Genomic DNA, 22,447 nt, shown 5'->3' on the forward strand with positions numbered 1-22,447 from the left:
TACAGTAGTACCATTATTTTCTGTCCATTAAAACAACTTTTAACATCCTTCTTAAGAAACGCAAACTGACTGTATAAGTATCCAGTAAATGGTTTAAATCGTAGCACATTATAGATTAAGTATTTAGTTCAGTATTTTCTTTTCTTCATGCCATTAGATTACCAATTTGTAAGCGACGTATCACAAAATATAAACTTATCATAACTTCTTTTTACAAGTGTTTCAACTGAAGCCAAATACTACCAATCCAACTTTCTTTAAAAATACAATACGAAGTCCTGTTGTTGTATTGCCAACTCTCCAGCAAAGCGAGCCTTGTTTTTCCCACTCCTGCTGCCAGTTGAACTTCCCCTGCCTTCTTGTAACGTTAGCCGACATTGTGTTTTGTATTATTATGGGGGGTGGTGGTGGTGGAGGGGGGGGGTTGTGTTTCTCCTGGTGAGATCAGTCTTACCAAACTCCAGGCCAAACAGGGAAACAATAATCCCACTGCTACCGTACAGTCTGATGGAGGATAAGTTGTAATAACATGTCCCACCCTGATCGCCCCCCCCCCCCCACCCCCCCCTTCTAAATCTCATCCACACTCCTTGCCTTTGTCACTGTGTGGGATTTAAACAAACAATGAACCAATGTGTAAAGAATGCAGGGTGGGGCTGCATCCCATCCTTTATAGGGGAAGAGATGATGCAGGCGGTGAGGTGTTGTGAATACACATGTGGGTTTGTGTGACGGGTGAAGAGTGATACAGAAGGAAAGGTGAAGAAACCCTGGCTGTTGCTGAAGGGTTAGAGACAAACAAAACATGGTACATCAATGCTTTTGAAGCTCAACAGCTTGCATAATAATAATAATAATAATAATAATAATAATGTTTATCAAGCCCTGAATTTTTAAAGGGCAAATCTGCTGCTTTTTTGTTATAATCAATCGGTTCCCAATCTGGGACCCCCTTGGCATGCACCAAAGATCTAAGGGAAGGCATGAGACAGGAATGTTTCACCTTTATTTGGTGAGGGTCCCTGGGGGTGTGTGGGGCTATGTGGTGTGATGTTATGGCGTGAGCCTTGGTTCTGATGGCTTTTCTGGTGTGACGCTGCTCTATTCTCTACACTGCGTTCCAATGACTTCTGTCTAAACATACACAGAGATGAAAGCCCTTTCTCCTCACACACGCTGTGAATGAAGCTTTGTTTGGACGGAGAGCAGCGGAGACTCAGAGGGCCGGGCCCAGCGGTTGGTCTCTTTGTCTACTGTGTGCTCGAATATGGGTTGAATATGAGATTAAACATTTATAAATGAGTCAGAAGCTGAGTAGGTACAGATCAGTTCACAAAGCATGCAAACTGAAAATTTCTTAAAAGTCGGTGAACAACTATTACTATCATAAATTTACTATATCTGTGGTACTCTTGCTAGCATTAAGCTAATGATATAAAATTCTTTTTACGGTTAATCCACTTTTTGGTACTCAATTCATAATCAATTTTGCATTTATGTTTTTGAAAAGGGCGAACAGCATATCAGAGCTCTATGCAGTCGTATGTTTCATTTTTTGTTGCAGGGGTTCACATTTCTGTATCTAAACATTCACACACACTGATATTGGTTACATCTATATCTCCCTGGTGGGGCTAAATGTCCACAGTGATCCATGCAGCACAGCTTTGTGGTCAGGGAGTTGATGTGACCAATGCAGCTTATTGAGATATGGAAGAGGGAGTGTTAATCAATGATAATAGTTGCAATATGCCCCCGGTGACGCATTACCACCACCCTCACAAAACAACAACAGAGAGAAATGGGATTAGAGGCTACAACACAGACCACACACAGAGCGATGAGGTTAGCCTCATAAATACAACACGTTTGTGTTGATGGAAAACTTGAGAGGGTTGGAACAGTTTTGGAAAATACAAAATAAATCTTTCGAGCTGGGGATCCAGTAGTCTCAGGTAAGAAAAAAATAGGATGTGTATTAGAGGCTGTAGCAGAAACACAATCCTAGGACACAAACAGACTGACCCACACAGCAACCAGTTATTCACACTTGAGAGGGTGTTGGTTCTCAGAAATGCCTCAGGTCAGATGTCACGTACACAAGAGCCCAGGATCCAAACTTAGACCTATTTGACTCAGACCTTTTTCTTATAACGACACCTCCCCTCCCCCTCGTCTATCTTGATACCTCGTTCCACACAAACACACTTTCAGTTGCAGCAGAAGTCTGTCTCGACAGTCTCTGCTCAGAGACTTGTTGCTCCTTCGCTTGTAAAAGCTAACAAGGTTACTTCTGTGCTTTTCATTATCAGTAATAACAGAGCAATCACGCAGGTATCGATTTGAGCCGTAGCACTTTATGAAAGCCATCCAGTCCCTCGCAGTGTGAGAGCGTGAGGTGGCCTGGGAACATTCATTTAAACACCACAGTGCCTCTCTTTCCAGTGGGACACAGAGAGAAAAGGAGTCATTGAGCAGAAATCACAAGGTCCGTGGTGAGGCGTCAATAACTGTGCTGTTGTTTCTGAAATGACTGAGGTGTGCTCTTTTCTTAGAGTATGAACGCCTCACAGGCTGAGGATCAAAGCCTGCATAAATCTCCAAATCGACTATTTAGAAACCTAAAAGGTGAGTAATCTAGTGATCTTGATATGAATTTCAGATGGTTGCTGCATCAACATCATGATCAGCAAATGTGTATGGTTCCCCCGGTGTACACAGGACTATATGTTTATGGAGGATCTATCATTAAAGTATGTTTAAAGGCAAGGATTAGGCCACCTGTCCCACACAGTTGTAAAAAACTCACACAGATAGAAAAAGGAGAAATAAAGGATAGTGATGGCATACGAAGGAGTAAAAGTGACACAAATAGACATATCATATGACTAAGACATAAAAGTTGTCTTTCCATCTTTATGACATTGTTTTTCTTTTTCATCTGAGTAGCATAGCTTTCCATTGCATCCTAAAATAATAAATGCCAAGAAAAACTGACACGTATGACACTGCTTTTTTCTATTTTCCTGTTTGATGAAACTTAACATGAACCAGGCGCTGTGGCTCAGTTGGTAGAGTTCGTCGCCTCTCGACCGAAAGGTTGAGGGTTTGATCCCCAGCTGAGCAACATGTCCTATGTGTTCTTGGGCAAGACACTTAGCCACACATTGCTCCTGCTGCTACTGTGGCAGTGTATGAATGTATTAGTGTTGTACCTACTCCATGATGTAAGTCGCTTTGGATAAAAGCATCTGCTAAGTGAATTGTAACATTGTAACATTGTTCTCTCAATACCCGTCCAACATTATGTGCACAGTGTTCATGTCCTAGTTTGGGGACACCTTGTCTTTAGAAACACACAAAAAAAGCCTCTTCTTTCAAAGGCAGTGTAATAGCGACCAGGCAGATGATTTTATTTGCAGTACTAACAGATTCAATCTGGCATGTATTATGCTAATCTGATCTCACAAACTGTAATCCTATCCACAACTCTAATCCCACTGTCAACTGGCCTAATCCTGTTTAGGGGTGCGATTATCTCCTCTAGCCTTGGCGCTGGCACAGGCTGGATGCTTTCACATACTCACACACACACACACACATACACACACACACACACTCTCTCACTCTCTTATTTGCATTTAGGAAGGGAGTTTGCTCCAAATCTTTTTTTTAAACAAATAGTCTCTTGAAACGTAGGAACTCTACTCGTTTCACAAATTCTCATCATATGTTGATGTCCAACAGTCAAGTTGGACAAAAATCAAATGGAATCTAATTCTTTTCAATTATTCTAAAAGGACAACACAAGTATTTTAACAACATACATGTACTCTCCTTTCCATTTGAATAAAGGATAGCTATTCTGATTTTGATCTAATTTAAATGTGGTTGGATACTTTTACCAAGGTTACAACAAATTCTCAACCAAAAGTTATCCAGTTCAACAAGAGATGCTAATTTTAAGATGTATTTAAAAAAAAGTTCTTATCAGTTCTTATCAATAAGTTATCCTTTAATATAAAGAGAAAAATCAAAATGCAACTAGTGCCAGTATTAGTAATACACAGTGTGGAGTATGCAGTGCAGTATAATTAGTGTAATTAGAGACTCGACTAGTTTGTGCGTGACAAACAAACCTAATTAGGTCTAACGATAGTTGGACCTCAGGTGGTGCAACTGTTTCAGGTCAAAAAACAAGGGCACATGACATATCTGGACCAGCAAAAGTAGAGGCATCATTTGTGAGGACATTTTTAGCTGAATGTAACATAACCAAACTGAATCAAATGTGTACATTTTGTCATACTAAGGTTTGTATTCTTTTGATTTTGTGATACAATTTTCCTCTCCATAAAATCAAAAATTAAGAACATTGAATGAGAGAAAAGAACAAAGGCTGCCTTCACACTGCGAGCCTTAATGCTCAATTTTGATATTTCATTAAGTTTTGATTCTTTGATGGTGGGCTGTTCACATTACTTCTAATATGTGGCCTGTATCAGACTCCTGTAGGAATCCACATGTGAAAGTGTCACAAATCTGATATAAAAAGATCAGATACCATGAATTGTTTTGTTCACACTGTCTTAAAAAAATCCAGATCTGAGTCACATAAAAACGAAAAAGTTGGATTCAGGTCATTTTTACCTGCAGTGTGAATGCAGCCAAAGTAATCAAGAACACTACCTCAGGTATTGACAGGCCCAGACACTGTAAGCATAAGAAGGAATGCTCGTTTAAAAAGAAGAGAAAAAACAAGACAGCAGTAGACGAGCAAGGGGAAAAAACAGATGGATAGCCATCAGGGATGTGTTTCCTTGTTGCCTAACATTCTCATGCCTTTCACAACCTCCAGCGGGCATCTCACCATGCAGCTTCTCTTTCACATTCTGGCATCAACATAAAGATAAGGAGCTGGGTGAACTTGACTGATGGACCTAACAGCTGGCGCGAGGGAGGGACAAGCATGAAAAGGTGATGAGAGGCGGAGAGTCTAAGTGAGAAGCTGTGCCCTCAAGCTCCTCTCTCACCTGTCTAATGGGAGGATAAAGGCTGAGCCGACTGACTGAATATGAGATTGTTTGCATGTAAGAGCATTAAAAAAGCTTACAACAATGAGAGAGACAGAAGAATGTGTAGTAATAAGAAAAAGCTAGGACACATACAGGACTGAAATTACATCAGGTTTAAAACATGATCATCTCTTTAGCGTCTGTACAACATTTGATCTTGTGTTGTAATACATTCATGCTAGCTTACTTTATGCTATAAATCCTACAGGAATATATGAATCTAAAAGTGTACGATTATGTATCACATGGCTTTGATCTGTCAGTATGGGAATTTGTGACGCAAACAAAACCTCAGGCAAAACCTCAGGCAATGTAATTTTTTATGGTATGTCTGTATTAAAATGAGAAAGGAAGAGAGATAGAGAGAGAGAGAGAAGGAGTGAGAGAGAGAGAGGGGCTAGAAAAGTAATCATTGTATCAGTGGTGATAGAAAGGGGCTCAGTGTGAAGGAGGGACGGGGACGGCTGACACTGAGAAGAAAAGACAGGCTGTTGTCACTGATCTTCCGTCACATAAGCTAACAGAGAAGACGCACAGCCACACTGATCCGACGAGGATGCACACACACACCGTGGAACGAGCAGCAGACCAAAGGATATATCACTGTGTGTGGTTGTGTCTGTCAGTGTGTTGAGTGCGTGTGGGCCTGGATTAGACTGCTCCAACCAGAAACCTCTCTAGCGTGAAAGTGAGAAAGACGTTCGAATAAACCCATCAACACCGGGAGACAGAGACGTAAAAGATCCCACTTATTGGTATTAAAGCCCTTGGATGTGACTCAGCTGTTATCCAGAGAAACCTGCCCGTTTTAATCAGCTACAAAAAGACTGAGCACAGCCAAACAGGCGACAATGTGATATGAACAGTCCTCCTCTAGTAAAAGCTAAATCATGTGGATCACTGAATCCTAGCCTTGGTAATTTAAAGGAGAGAAGATATCCCATTAAAAATCCAATTAGGAGGAAGATTCCATGCATTGACTGCAGAGGAAGAGAAAGCCAGTCTTTCTGATTTCAGCAACACTGCAGAATACCGATCAAAGACTAACACAGAGGGGACGCCGGTGGACTAGTGGTTAGTTTGCGTGCCCCATGGACAGAGGAGAAAAGTTTGTCCTTGTATTAAATCATCACTCTGTGGATAGGTGGCCAATTTCACTTCCTTCTAGATGTGTGTTTTTTGGCTTGCTGTCTTTGCCAAAAAAAGTCTGCGAGGATCGCACGTCTACGAGAGACTCTGGATTCAACACGCCCATCTGTGCAAATAAACACAACGTTTGAATTGTGTCTCAATGTTGCACAGATCGGTTTAGACGGCCACTGAGGAAGTTTTCGACCCATTGAATTTTGGTTTCACAATTTCAGGTTCATAAAATGTGTAAGAAAAGTGAGCATTTTTTTTTTGTAACAATAAACACTGTCCCACAAAAGAATCAAATTGTAACAGCATAAGAAAGGATTCAAAATAAAGCTATGCTAAGCTAAATTTAAAAATAAAAGCACTGTTCTAGCTTTAGTTTTCACAAATTCTTCAATGGCCAAAGAATGATTGCCTGCACATGTCTATGAGCGGTGCGTCTTTTAATGTACTGTGCAGTGTGTGTTGCAGCATTATCAAATACACATTCGCCTTCTGCGCTAACAACCATATGTCTACACACACACAGAGATAGAAAGAGAGAGAGAGAGAGAGAGAGAGAGAGAGAGAGAGAGAGCGAGAGAGAGAGGGAGAGCATGTCGTCTTGCTGCTTTTACTGCCCACAGATTGGCTTGATGATTTGTTTGAAATCATAAAAAACACTGTCGACTAGCAACGCTGCTAATATTTACCCCACATGTCTGTCTGCCCAACCACCCCTCAATCTGTGTGTGTGTGTGTGTGTTTGTGTGCGTTCAACTTGACTGCTCCATGCTCCCACTACAGATAAACATTGCGTCAAAATATGGTCCGCAAAATGAGAGGAGAGAAAGATAGAGATACAGACAGTGAAAGAGTGAGAGAGATAGAGACTGAGAGGGATATATAAGAGGTATTTTACCCGCCCTCTGCTCTGCAGGAATGTAATCTTGGCTTAGAACAGTCTGGTAACACAAAGAAACCTGCTGCACAGTGCTACTATTACAGATATAACACAAACACACACATGCACACACACATTTAGTCTCTTACTCAGAACTCAGACATGATGACAGTGGGTGTGTCAGGACTGGCAGGTAGACAAAGCACAAGGTCTAAGCTGCATTCAGCTTAGTATGTAGTATTCAAACTGTTCTCTATGGTAGACAGATACAACTCTTTTTTTTTTACGACCTGTTGGGTGTAAACAAAGACTTGCTGCTGCTTTCGAGTTCGAACAAGGTCATAGCTCTGCAGCCCCCAATAATTCCATTGTTTACTTATGTTTGTATAAGTGTGTGTGTCAACGTGTGAGGGTCTACCAGGGTGTAATGTGAACCATCCCATCCAGGGATGGGTGTGGCCTGAAGTAAATGAGGTGAAAACCAGACTGAGCGGGAAATCAAGTAGAGGGAGCAGAACCACGATGGGAGGAGAATGGAAACAAGCAACGGAGACGAGGACAACAAGTGAAGGAGGAGCGAACTAGAATAGGCTTGCATTAGTTACATGTAGGAGGGTACAGTATTTGAAATGAGCGGGAAGTTTACCTCTGTGTGGGCGGGGCTGGAGTTGCAGTTTAATGAACTGTGAGACGATTATTTCAGACTTATTATAGTGTCAACTAATGACGCAGGCATTAGCTCAACTTCGTCTGAAACCTGATCTGGCTTCACTCCAATCTGATAAGAGGGCTGTGGTGAAGCAACACAGTAATTACAACTACTTTAGTTAAAAGTAGGTTACTTTCTAGACATATTATGGTCATTTTGAACACTCCTTCTTAGTTTTAGTTTTTTTTAAAAGTCAGAAACTCAGAGGAGCACATGCTCAGAGGAGCACATGCTACATTTCCACCTGTCTCCTCAGGTATCCTGTTTAGGTTTGTATTTAAGCAGATCTAAATATTTAGGTCTAAGTATTAATCTTACAGATTTAGTGTCAGTGTATCATTCCTAACTTGTCTGCTCAGTGGTTTATCATTAACAGACAACGTTGCAAAGCTTATTTTAAATCAGGGAGTTCTGGCAGTCATTATCCTTCTCCAAATATTTACCCCCCTTTGACATAGCTTAGCTGTCTGTGCTGCACGGAGCAGATACACAGGCAACAGAAAAGGCTCCACTCTGAGGATAAGGCCAAGATTAAGGCTAGCGAACACTCCCACATACACGTGTAATGTACGTGTATGGACAACTGCGCACAACAACAACTTAGCTTCAATTCTGTGGCAAGGTTGTTCTGATTGATTATCTTGAGGGTATCTCATCCACATTTGATTACTGTCATGAACGTCTTCCCATGAAAAATTGCAATTAAACTTAAAATGATATTCCCTGCTCTAATTCCCTCAACGTAGACTCTACAAGTGTGGTTTTTGCAGACACATGTTTTTGTATGAGGCTATGTCTGTGTGTGTGTGTGTGGACCATGTGAAAAGGAGGCCAAAAAAAGAGAGCAAGAGAGAGAGAGTGAAAGAGAGAGAGAGAGAAAGAGAGTGTGTGGCTGTTGGAAAAAACGCTTGGGTTTGGGTGTGACCCCCTCAACTATGCACTGGTGATCATGTGAGACCTGGTCTAATTATACACCTCTCAAGAAGAAGGCCGATCCTCCCTCATGGGCAGAGAGTGTGTGCACATATGTTCAAGAGGGTGCGTGTGTGTGTGTGTGTGCGCGTGTGTGTAACGGGTAGGGGGGATGAGGGGGTCTAAGGGGTGAAAGACGTGTAATTGAGAGCAAAGTCAGTTCATGTAAGACAACTAAATTGATAAATTGTACTATTTAAAACAGTTGAAGGTGAAAAGGCGAAAGTAAAGTCAGATGTGAATTGACAGCATGTGGGTTTTTAGGCCTGTGTAAGAAAGAAAGCCTTTCCAATCTAATGTGTCTCTTTCATTCTGTTATTATTTAAGGTATTACAGTATTTCCAAGCTGTATACTGCACTAAGGGAACAACAGCCTTTGCTTCTTGTCCTCCATCCTCTTAAATGTTCTCTCTCTCTCTCTCTCTCTCTCTCTCTCTCTCACCCCCTCTAGCTTCCTCCTGCTGTTTCCACTGTGGGTTTTAGAGACCTGCTCTGTTTTTCATTACCAGTGGAAAAATGGGGCAAACAGTTAAAAAAAGTATCAACCATCTCCATTAATACAGGGAGTCCTAGTGGAAAATGAGTCCAATCTACTAAAATAGGCCCCTTGGTTCCTACAAAAAGCCTACATATATTTGCCAGATGACCTTTACCTCAGAAAGACAATTAAACACAACTTTACGTATTGAGATCGTTCAACATCTAAATAAAAGCACTACTGTATTGTCTAAATGTCTTCATGTCCATTATGTATTTAAAGCTATTATATTTCTACAGGGATTTACATCTTTGGACACCATTTTACAGTTTTGGCCCAAATGTTGTTGGTTTGTTAGATCATTTTACCTCCCCAATTAATTTCTGGTATCTGAAAATAAGGCAGCATCCCTTAAACAGTAGCTGCAGGGACAGGTATAAGTACTAAAGGCATTCACAGGATGTATCACAAGTTGTAAACAATCAGACAGTGTATCCGGATTATTTACTGAAAACACATGATCACATGAACTAGCATGTGTGTCTGTAAACTGCGATGAACAGTTGGGGTAATGTTTTTTTTCTCAGCTTTGTCTTACCCTCCTAAGAAGTTGATTAATCCTGAAGATTTGTTTGACCCTGGGTGTTTTTCAGTAAAAGTTGAGGAGAATTAAGAAAAGATTTGGGCCTTTTTTCAGAATAGGATTGACAGCAAAAAAAACTTAAAAAGAGTCAATATGTCATAACAGTGATTAGATTTAGCACACACACATGGACAGGCATTAGCGCAGTGTGAGGAAACTTGGGAAGACTTCAGCTTGGGCTTGAGACAATGTTCCTCTGTCCACATCTGGCCATAAACACTGTTCTGTGAGTCGACTCACACACGCTGTCCTCATCCTAACCCTGCCCCGCTTGAACACTGCCAATAACCACGAGTCACCAATGTCTGCAGGGGCAGAATACAAACAGAAGTGAAAAACACACGCAGCCGAACCTGTGTGTGTGTGTGTGTGTGTGTGTGTGTGTGTGTGTGTGTGTGTATGACAATGCTGGAAACTTTGGATTGGGGTACGCCCATCTCTAGAGATCATGCGCTTCGATAAAAAGACCGATTGTGAAAGAGAGAGAGAATGAAGAGAATGAGAAAGAAAAAAAAGATGTTTGCTTTTTTTTTTTTTGAACACAAACGTTGACCCAAATCAGCCCCTCGACTTTGCATGTACAGTATACCCATATAGAAACAACCATACACACAGACACAAACCCCCTCTAACTGTCCCCAGGGCCTTTATACAGGAAGTGGTTTGTCTGACTAAGATCTACATGATGATGCTATCACCTTGTTTCTGTCTAACTGTTGGAACATGTTGCGCTCAGGGCATCCATATGAGTTTGTACATGTGATGGCCTATTCATCTGTCTTTCCTTTACAAAAGCTGGCACACAGCAGTGTTTATCCCTTCTAGAAGGACAGTGCTGAAGTAATGGATACATGCCACAGTGTTTATCTACAGTGTAATCGTTCCGAAACGTGCAGCAAAAAACTCGTCAAAACACTTCAGCCTGTTCCACAGTGCAGTGTTACCAATGCCTGACTTCTGCTTCCTGAATCTAAAAATCTACAACCCCCTCCTTTCCTTCCTCTCAGTACTCTTGATCACATGTTGCAGTCAGCTGACCAGAAATAGGTGGGACCAAGGAGAGCACATGTTGTGTCCAGACGGTGCTCTCCAGCATGATGTACGCAGTGGATATCTACTGATTCAAGTTTATAACCAGCTAAATTTCCTCTCTCTTGTCTCGCTTGTCAGACTGATTGTGCTTGTTCTCTTATCAGCGGCTTATCATTTTTTCCAAGATGTGACCTCTAGACTTCCTGTTCACACACCTGCCTCTCATTTCTTACCTTGAGTGAGTCAAAGCAAGCGATGACCCGTCCATTGTCGATCTGACAGCTCTTGGCCGGGTGAGCGAACTTGCACTCCTGGTCTGAGCGAGAGCAAGTGCCCCTCTGGAACTCCCTGCATACCTCGAGTGTCAGCCACTTTGTGTCACGAATATGTGCCATGTTCATTGCCATGGCAACAAGCTGGCGAGAGGTATTCCGAGGTGAAATCTGCTCGAGGGAGAATAAAGAACCTCTAAGGTTTTAATCCACAACCTTAAGGTATTTGTTTGTTTATCTGTTGTTATAGCCTGTGATTTGTGAATGATATGTGGAAATTAAATATTTAAATCGAAAAGTTCCTATTGATTGAGAGGGGTCCTTTTCCAAATTGAAATGTTGCAAAGTTATGTTTGGCTGTAAATGTTGGAAATATATCCTATAACAGTCAACCAAAGAGGAAACGTTTATATCCTGGAGATGACTCCGCCTTACAATGAATTCACTCTTGGTTTGAATTTTTCTCTTGCTGAGCGATTCTCTTCTGCAACATTCAAAAGCCCAGGAGGCAAAAGATGAAGAACACAGTCCTCTGGTTAGGTGCAGTGAAGCAGGCAACAAAGGTGATAGTCTGGGTGTGGCCTGCGACACGTAGGTTAAGGACACTGAGGACCGAGTGGAGGCTTAGAGGGTTGAAGGCGAAGGTTAAAGGCAGGGTGGGTGAGATGCTGCTTGGGCCTGGTGGTGTGTCGGGCTGCTGTGGTAAGGCTGGTCAGTTGGCAGAGGGGCTGTCGGCAAGGAGTGGATGGTGATGTTGGTGGATGGACGAGCAGGTCAGGGAGTCGGCTGCAAGGAGGGTGTGGTCGCTGTCCTTGTACTCGTGTTACTGTGGCAGCAAGCGAGCGAGGTGGGGGGGAGGGAGGAGCTTCAGCTGTAGAAGCAGGTCAAAGCTGCAGCAGACATCAGGGAAGGCACTTCCTCTGGGGAGAGAGAGAAGGATAAAAATGAGGGAAGGACAGATAGTTTAGTTTGATGATATCAAACATGCAACAAAAACTTTTCGATTTATTTCTCTTTTATAGCAGGTTCAGACCTGCAGTATTTTTCAAACTTGTGCAAATGTTAAGCTATGCGGCAGTTGGAATGAAGAATCAGTAAAAATGTCAGAAATGCAGGGGTGTCAGCTTAAACAAACAAAACATTCACCCGCCCTGTGCTCTAAACACACATGGTGCGCACACAGGCTCATCACACCACGCCACACACACAGACACACAAATACACACACTAAAAGACACAAAGCAGCCATTCAGAACTTTCCACCTCCTCTGGTCGAAGCAGGAAAATCGGATCAAATCCTGTATCACTTACAGTCGAGTACCGCGAAGCAGACCATTGCAAATGTGTTTAGAGGTGAGAGAAAGGAAGAGAGTGAAAGCAGAGGGGAAGTCGAGGCAGGGCATGTGGGAGAAGAGGTTAGTCATTTCCCTTCTTGCGAAGCGGTGTGAGTGTAGGGACCAATGAGAGCCGGCTGAGTTGCAGCAACATTCATGGCTGAGCGCCAGGTGAGAGCAGGGGGAGGCGCAAAGAGGAGGCTGACCTGCCCGCTGCTAAAGGAAGAGAGAGCGAGAGAGAGAGAGAGAGAGAGAGAGAGAGAGAGAGAGACTAAACTAATCACTCTTCTCACTTTTAATATAACTGTTTTTATCGCAAACAGACGATACTTTTCTTTTAAACAACAAACTTTTCAGATCTTTTAGATCTTCCATGAATTCAAGTATTTTTTTCTTAAATGAACCGTCATCAGCACAGCAACACTGTGGTTATCTCACACAGATTTGAACTTTTGATAACACTTTGTTTATTTTTACACTTATTGGTAAATTCCCTCTTTATCACATGCAGAACAGATCATGGGTTGCAAAGTGTTTATGTTTCATTATTTTGTAATGTAGCTTGTGGTTTCTATTTTTGGTGATTCCATTGTATGGGGTTTGCTCACAGAATTAGAATGACTGGGCACCGGGGGGCTCGTTCTGCTCTTATCGCACTGGCAGGGTTACCGGCCACACCCTGTGTAGAGAAATCGCTTTTTCCCAGAACAGCATGTGCACCTTCAGCAATGCTACGAACTGCTGCTAACTTTACGGCACTGCAACACTGCAACATGGCATATCAGAGCCCTGCAGCAGTACAGATCAGGTCATGATGACCCAGCATCATGGATATTTTGTTACAGATAGACAGAGAGAGAGAGAGAGAGAGTAAAGAAGGATACAGCGTTGTTTCACCTTGGTTGAACCTTTTGATAGCAAAAGTAGCTTGACTGCGACAGATGACCTTTGGAGTGCAACCATAGTATCACAAACTACAACCGCCCAACCCCCACAAAACACATACACTGACACACATGCGAACATCAAAAACACAGGAAAAAGTCCTATACTACAGAGGACCAACAAAAAAGTATGAACCTTTCCAAAAATTCAAACAGAGAAGATATATCAACAACAGCATTCAAGAAAATGAATGATTTTTTTCTGAATAAGAAGCGTTCATGTTGCTTTGTAAGTTTTATAGTGTTCATGCCAAAATACATTTTAACTAAGAGTGACTGGTTTGAATGTCTTGCTCTGAAAGGAAACTGGCTCAACAAATGAAATGCTGTTTCTCTTGTTTACATTTCTGAGGGCATGTTTTTATTCCCATGCATGTCGAAATGTCAAGACAGCCAAGTCTAATCTTACACTGTAGCCCTGTATGCCCTAGGACCTGTGTTTTACATCTCATATTTCGTTGATCGTAAATGTATTTATAACTACGGCTATGACTCACTTTGTAATAAGTTGAGTTCAGGTGAGGAAGGATACATTCTGAACTCAGCGCTACATGAGCCAATGATTTGGTATTAATCTATTAGACACGTTTTCAAATTGGCACCTAGGATTGTCTTGAGAATGCGCAACTTGATGCATGAAAAACTGATGCCCCCCCCCCCCCCCCCCCCACTCCTTCTGTCTGGCTGCCTAATCTGTTTCTATGGTTTCTAATAGAGTCAGATGAGCACATTTCTGTGAGAGTGAAATGATGCAGTGTGGTGTAAAACAGTGCTACAGTGATAATCAGCACTCATTCTGATCCATCGTGTCTGGACATGGACGTCCTTCCTCTATTGATTTTTTCATCTCCGTGGTCTTTCTTGTCAGTGTGCCACTCCCTCTATCTAATTTCACTTCAACTGCTGATGCCCTTTGTCTCCAAGGTATCCATTAAAAATAGATGACTGTTTAATTTGATCTACTTATCCACTCTAACCACAGAATCTAAACTGTGTTAACTAGTCTATCCAGCTCTACATTGGTTTTCCTGTTCTTTTCACCCTCCCCAACAGTCTCTGTCTTTCTACCCTTAATGTGACTGTCTGGCCTGTGTTCTCTCCCAGCATCCTCAGCAGCCCTCCCTCAGACTACAAGGTCTTGCAAGCTGGTGCAAGGTCAACAACAATGGAAGTAGGGGGGATGTCTATTGAGAAGAGAAGAAGCCGCGGGGTTCCTATTCCTCTTTAGAATGAGTGGTAAAAAAACATACTGTAACATAGCTAAAGAAGAGGAAGTTTATCTTCGATATCAGCACATTGGCTTCAGCTCTGGTCTTGTGACACCAGCATTATGCCTCAGCAGCACAAACAGATTCTGACATGAAAAGAAATCCATGCCATCTTTTACTTAACTTGGTTATGAGTCACAAAACCAATCTGCCCTCAAGATACTGTCGATACACTCTTAATCTCCACTGAAAACATAAACAGTGGTTTTGTGTTTGAAGAATGTCTTAATTGATTGCTTGTTGCAAACCAGGACTGGTGTTTTCAAAATGTCATTGTGGCAAACTGCTGGAGACAATCACAAAAAGGGTGTGGTTCACAGCAATGGTAAGATTGCCTGAAAAATGACACGTTAGTCAGGTTTTGCTAAATGTTTTACCTGAAGTCACGTGTCACTGGAGGCTCTTTTCTGGATAATAATAATAACCATACACTAATGTTAACTGGTGCAAACTACTTCTGAGCTTCTTTTTGAACTGCAACATTAAACTTAACGTATGGCTTCCAACTCATACTCTAATCTTCAGTTCAAGCCACTAAGGAAGAGGCGTACAGCTCATTTGCTGCTGTTCAGTAAAAGGAGAGGTTTCAGCATATTGACAGAGGTGGAGTCAGGGTGACAGTGTGCTGAGATAGGTCATCACAGCGGAGGACGTTGGTGGAAATGCAACACCCCCGGCGTCTCTGCTGCTGCTGCTGCTCCATGTGCTCAGAATATAGCATGTCAATATTGCACTCACTGACCTTTACCTACATGCATACACTCTAGTGCATATGTGGACACGTGAGCATGTTCCCCTGGCTGTCTCTTGATCTCATTCCTACTGACTACACAAACTGTCTACACTGCTTCTTTACCTACTGCAGATCTTCTGCACCACATACATCCCATGGTAAACTATATTTATTTTGATGACGTGACGTTGAGAGATCTACCCCACCAAGGTCTGCATACAATGAATTTAAGGGCAATAACATCAGCCTATTTACATTAAAACTAAATGATTATCTGCATTTTACTTTTAAATTGCAGTGAAATTAAAGGATTATGTGATGTACTGTATATTACGGTAAAATATATATATATATATATATAAAGTACTAATTTGATTTCACCATAATGTAAAGGTAATATATATATATATATATACTTATGTGGGATCTTGCTTATTTGAGTTTAACCATAGTTTGTTGTATAATCTTCTCCTTTAAAATGTTCTATCTACTACTTCTGTGTCTTGTTATTTGGATAACATGGCTCTGAGAGTGCACAACAACTCTTATGCACAACAACTAATGCCTATTGATTCCTCTGAGAGCAAACCTCTGGAGACAATTAAATGTCTTGTTTAGTATACATGGACAGAGCGACACACACACACAAACTGCAACAAGATGCACAAATACTAACCTATACAAACAGACAAACCTTTATTTGTCCTGACACTGAGTAGTCTTTAGCTGCGGTGAATATCTGACTGTGTGCGACACTGCATCTTTGTCTTTGCATGTGTGTGTTAGAATGTGGTGAAGTCAACGGACAGTGAAGATAATGGCGGCCTTATGGTTTAATAAGTGGCTCATCGGCTCACATTTATGTTGACTGTGTTGATGTGCTGAGAATGAGACTGGGGTGGCCTGTAATCCACATGAACAAGGTATGAGGTGTTAAAATGAAACATCGACACAGTTTTAAAAGGATATGAATATATGACAATATTCCATGTGATTGCACGAGGCATATTCTTTACCGGGACATTAGGGAATTTCTTTATGAGTAATAAGCATATCACAGCAAATGAACACTAACACATTGTTCATGTTGTTTTTTCCCGTTTTATTTTGCATCGATCTGTATCCCAACAGGTTCATCTGAACTTCCTTTAATCAAGATAAACAGTGGACCAATGAAAAAAAGATTTTTAAAATCATAACTGCTGCTTTGACTTTCCTGTCTTGTCCAAACACAATAAAGCAATTCTCTGTCATTGAAATGTACTGTAAGGTACATTACAGTGCCCAGCGATCTATATATGAAATTTAACGTTTACATACATATAGAAACTGAACCTTTTTTCATTCCTTTGCAGGCACCACAGTATCTCATCAAGAATGCCATTACCACAAGGCGGACACAGTGCCTTGATTGATTAGATTCTTTATCAGTATATTACATGCAAACATTTTTTCCCGGCTAGTTATCTGCATAATTTTCAATAAGGGAATCATTTGCAGGGAGGACCAGCCTTACATGTTTTTTTTCTAAATATTCTTTTATTGTGAAGCAATTTGTGACGTCTGCTCTTGAAAAGCACTAAATAAATAAACGTTACTTACATGTACTGGCATCCCCAACATTTTGTATAGAAACAAAGGTAGCAAGGTTTGTAGAAAGAGCCTGTTAGTGAGAGAATGTGACTACTAGGGCAGACGTATGTTATTAAATGTTATAGCTGTCTGTCTCTACTTCAGGGAGGGAGAGGTTTTTAGATGTTAAAACAAAAAGAGGAGCCGATGCTGGAGTTAAAAAAAACAAAAAACGAGGACACGCTTGTGTTGACATGTGTACCTCAGGTCAGAACAACAAGGAAAAAACTAGACACTTATCACCGCCTTCAACTCTGACATGCTGTTAGCCCTGCTGACAAGCACTGTTTTTAGTATAGATAAAGGCAGACACTAGTCAACAATATCTGATAAGCAGTTATTATAAGCTGCTTGAACAGAAAATAAGTGGTTTAGCTGAGCTTTGTATTTTATTAAGTGGAAGGTGTGTTACTCAGCCAACTCCTTGTCAAGCTATGGCTTTGTTGCTCAGAGGGTCTGAAATGTGTTGATAACACAGTAGGAACATACAGAGAATACCTCGTGTAATAAAGGCTTAAACTGTCAACACTGATTCAGCCATGCACATAATCCTGTCTGTAGGGCAGATCCTAGATCATAAGCAAGACTCATAAACGCAGAGCAATTTGTACCGAGTTCACACACATACAACAGTGCACACAGGGAGGATCATTATCTCTGACCTTATTAGTCATTACTTTCGCAATGACACCAACAGCCATTCTGCAAGCTTCTGCATGGCATAAAATGACAGTCTACCTGCAGCAGAGCTACTGTGGGGATTTTACAAAGTCTCGACAACGCAATCTGTTGCACATCTGTTTGCCTGCTGCATGTGTGTGTGTGTGTGTGTGTGCTACCGTCTGAGCCACCCTGAAACCCTCTAAGTCAAAACAACAACATTCCTCTTCATTGCCCTAACCATGGACACACCACCAGGAGGAAGCCCAGGAAGATGTGGTGGGGTGGGGGTGGGGGTGGGGGGGGGGGGTGGGGGAGGTGGAGAGGGACAAAGAGGGGCGAGGAGGTAAAGAAGGAAGGTACGAGTTTTAACTTCTGAAGATTCTCCAGATACCTGAAGATTTGCCTTAAACCGTCCTGGTGTTGTATCGTCACAGTCTTTGGGCTCTCACTACAGATAAATGGCAGCAAAAAATGTTTTAAAAAATGACAGACCTTTATATCATCATATTTACGAAAACCAGGTTCAGTCTGTTTATGTAAGAATGAGCCGCAAAGATAAACTTTACTCCCCAAAGAAAGAAAAACATTGCAGCGCAAGCTTACGTTGTCTCCAAAAGCCTTAATAAAGTACGAAACGACTTACTTTCACTCCAGTTCAACCATCGACAAGTACAATCCCTCCATTTACTGTTTTCTCTCTCGTTCTTCCCCTCTTTTCCTTTTTCAACTTTCTTCCTCTCTCTCAGTTACTCCCCCTCTGTCAGATGCATGAAAACACTCACTTAGTCACACACACACACACATACACACACACAAACTAATGCACACACTCCCACAGACAGAGTCACCCTCTCACACACTCTCTCCTCCCGCGACCCGGAATACTTGGCAAGATCCAACTGTACTGAAATACTGTGCTCGCCATATAAGGTAGCAGCAGCTTCACATGTCACACATAATTTACATGCAGCGGGGCGGGAGTTTGTCCTTACACAGCAGCACACACACACACGGAGAAACACACATGCAAGACCATGCTTCCCCCTTTAGGCTGACGCAGCAAGGGAGGGAAGGGGCAAAAGAGAAGCAAAATGTGCCGTTCTCTTGTTAAGCAAGCCCTGCAGGATAACTCCCAACATGTCCAATGTTGAGTCAGACGGAGGGAATGAAAGCTGAGTGGGCGATCTATTGATCCTCTCCACTGCTTCCTGGAACAACCACGGCCCTCGAAACACAAACACACACACACACACACACACACACACACGCAACATCAAAATATTCTTGCTAACTAGCGCTACCCTCAGGAAGTAGCTATTGTGTGACTGTCTGCTTGGAGCCAAAAATGTGTCTTACTGTGTGTCTGTCTGTGTGTATGCATATATGTGTATGCCTATATTTATAAAACAAGACGTGACATATAAATGTTAACCCAGTGGCCTTATTACTGAACACACACACACACACACACACACACAAAAAGAGACACTAAAGCAAACAATCCTCATATCTCTCTACCTCTGTCTCAATGCACAGAGGCTTACTTTGGAAAGTAAAGACTGCAGCACACACAGGAGGAATGATCTAGATAAACCAATGAGGAAAAAGGAGGAGGGCTATGATACAGGCTCTTACCTCTCACATTGCTCTCCAGTTTTGCGTGTTGTGTGCTTCTGCCTGTCGACTGACTCTGTGTTTATGCGTGTGTTCAGACAGGCCGCGACAGCAGACCCCCAGGCACCGGCTGGACCATTTTCAGGCAGGCAGGCAGAGCGACTCAAGGCAGAGCGACTGGCAGAAGAGAGGCAAGCAAGTGAGCGAGTGAATCAGCAGCGAATGAGTAGAGGAGCTGTGCGGAGCTGAGCACCGGAATGAGAGAGAGGGAGGAAGAGAGCGAGCGAGAGAGAGGAGGAGTGTTTGTCTGTGTGATTGTGCATGTGTATGCGTGTGTGTGTGTGTTGCAGCGTTGGCTGTGTGCGCTAGTGTCTCCCCTCCCCTGCCTCTTGAAGTGGCTGAGACTGGGCTGTGTCTCTACTGACTCCCTAGCCTCTGGATCTTCAGTCTGCTGCCCGAGGAAAGTGGCGCTCGCTGGGTGGCAGTAGCAACAGCTGTGGAAGAGGAGGAGGAGGAGAAGGAAGAAGAAGAAGAAGAGGAGGAGGAGGAGGAGGGAGCCCCGACTGCACTGGTCATACAGATTCTGCAGTGCCTTCTCCCTCTCTCTGTTTTCACTGCTAAAAGCTGGCCACGCCCCCCTAAAACAACACCAGGAAGTGCTGGTTCAGTTACAGCAACACTGCCCTTGCCTTACATATGAAGCTGAGGGAGGAGAGAAGGGGAGAGGGAGGGAGGGAGGGAAGGAGCAAGAGAGGAAACATTGAGAAAACACAGTAAAGAGATAAAGAAGGAGAAAAGCATGAAAGCAAGTTACAAAGAAGAAAGCACAAGTCATGCTCAGTGTGGTGGAAAATATGATGATAGGAAATAATTTACAGGGAGTTGGCAAAGCATTAGTTGGGCTTATGTCTGGATCCCCTCTCTCATGCTATCTTTTCTACTGCAATTATGCTATGGCAAGCAACCTAATGATAACTCTCCTCAAACTCAAAGTAGCACACTATACTGTAAAAGCAGAGCATGCTAAACTGCACTAAATCAAGCTGGGCTATGCTAGTAAGAATCTATAAATCCAGACTAACACAGAGTGTATAAATACTCTAGAAATGACCTCTGCAGGCTGGTTGCAGGCCAGCAACCCATAATAAAAAAGGCCAACCCAGACAACAATAAGATAACTGCTGCTGCCAACTCTCTTGTATTGTTGTTGACTCAAGGCTTCTGCCGCCACAACCTCGTACATCCAGGGAAAAGCCAGAGAGGCAGAAGGAGCCTCCAAGAATTTGATTTGGACCTGATGCCGCAATATCCGGTAGCCATGGAGATAGTGGCCTTGGCATCTGCAGGAATCTTTATAGATTTTGTGCTGTGTGCTGGCGTCAAGTATTCTGTCTGATCCTATATATTGTCTATAACTCACTTCGGGGGATTGGGATTGAGGATGAAGTGCATTCGAAATGCTGCCTGTTTGGAATGTTGAAATAATCTTGCAACGTGTTTTTATCTCAAAGAAAGCTAATTCCACACAATCCAGTTCCACCGAGACCACACCGGCGTTACTATTGTTACAGACATAGGAACACTTTCTATCCTCAGTATATTTGCATATACACATGTAACAGTGCACAGAAATATCCAAATGCCTCCCTTATGTAAAACTAGTCACAGCTGTCTTTCTGTTCTAACCTCTTCCATCTTTCTTTGGACCAGTTTCTACTGCTGCAACACTGTTCAATACAAAGCCTGTGATAAGTCATCTCTAATTTACACAGCACACCCTTAAACCCTGGGTGACAATCTGTGTTAGAGCCCCAGCTGCAGTGCTAACCTTTTACCTAGCCTCTATTCTGGTGCAATAAGCCTGTGTATCCAGACAGAACAAAACACGTATGATTCAGCCAAAAGGTTGATGTCATGGTGCTATTTTTTTCTGAATTGATCAAGTTTTTATAATCAGTGCCATTATTAGCTCCAATAGCAATATCCACGCCTTGATCAACTTCCAAACATCATTGGGTAATAATGAAAGGAACCATTGAACAGCCCCTCTGCTGTAGGACACATGCAGTATGCCTTTTAGATTAGCAGAACAATTTGTTTGACTGCTGATCAATGGAAGGAGCGGGTCACTATAAACTCCAAATGGAATTTTCCTTGACCCATAACGAAAAAACACTGTGATTGATGTTTCACTGGCTCGATTGTAGACACATTAGCAACGCCTCCAAAGATCTGGGTTTTCTGCGAAACTCAGACACTGACGTGGAATTTCCCCTCTTCTGCTGCAGCTGAGCTCATGCCAGTGCTTCGGCTTCTTTCTTTCTCAGTTTCTGTCTTATACTTCACTGCTACTCCATATTCCTTATTCATGATCATTATTTTGTATGTGTTTATATAAAGCTTTTCATCATCTTCTTGCAATTTCTGAATACATCTTAATCCCCCTAAATATTCCCCCTCAACAGACCCTTATTCCCCTTCTCTAATTTGGGCTAAAAATATATAGCCAAGCTTTGCAGTTACCACATGGTTTGCTCATTTGGTGAAACGAGTAAAGCGGTAAAAGTTTAATTCTGACAAAAGAAATAATAGGAGCCTATTTCCCATTCTCTAGTTTGTTGTTCTTCATATGAGGTGGAATCAACCATATATTTTCACTTCCTACTTCTCATGTCATGTGTCTCACAGATAAGAGGATGGTGTGACCGTTACTCTCTGAGATCATAGAGGGCTTAGAGCGGTTAGAGTATGAGCAAAGAGCAACAGGAATCAACATACTGGTGGTTGAGCAAACTGTGCAGACACACTTACCAACCGAAAACAGGAAGAGGTGTGTGCAGTGTAGTTAAAAGGGGAATACCACCTATTTTACACATCAAGATGAGTGAACTGCTCATGGGGACTACTTAGATGCTGAAAAAAAGAAGTATAAAGTCTAGTCTGAGAAAGTACGGTTTGTATTATTGGAATTGTAGTATTCTCTGGTATATCAATTTTGGTTATACTTTTACTACCTATCTTTACAAGACTTTAAAAAATAATGAAGGGGGGGGGGGTC

The 22,447-nt window shown here is 42.1% G+C and overlaps 1 protein-coding gene across 20 annotated transcripts in view; it reads right to left on the reverse strand.

The window, feature by feature from the left end:
* mbnl1 (muscleblind-like splicing regulator 1) overlaps nt 1–11,336 on the reverse strand; it is a 28,247-nt gene extending 16,911 nt beyond the window's left edge. For all 20 annotated transcript variants that reach the window (XR_010666333.1, XR_010666332.1, XM_065954014.1 and 17 more), the window contains exon 1: nt 11,163–11,336. Coding sequence is in view for 18 of the 20 variants with exons in the window: in XM_065954014.1 (XP_065810086.1) it covers nt 11,163–11,336 (174 nt within the window). In the remaining 2 variants the exon portion in view is untranslated. The remainder of the gene's footprint in view (nt 1–11,162) is intronic.
* Nucleotides 11,337–22,447: the final 11,111 nt, after the last annotated feature.

The sequence above is a fragment of the Labrus bergylta genome, chromosome 4, assembly GCF_963930695.1.
Source record: "Labrus bergylta chromosome 4, fLabBer1.1, whole genome shotgun sequence".
NCBI lineage: Eukaryota > Metazoa > Chordata > Actinopteri > Labriformes > Labridae > Labrus > Labrus bergylta.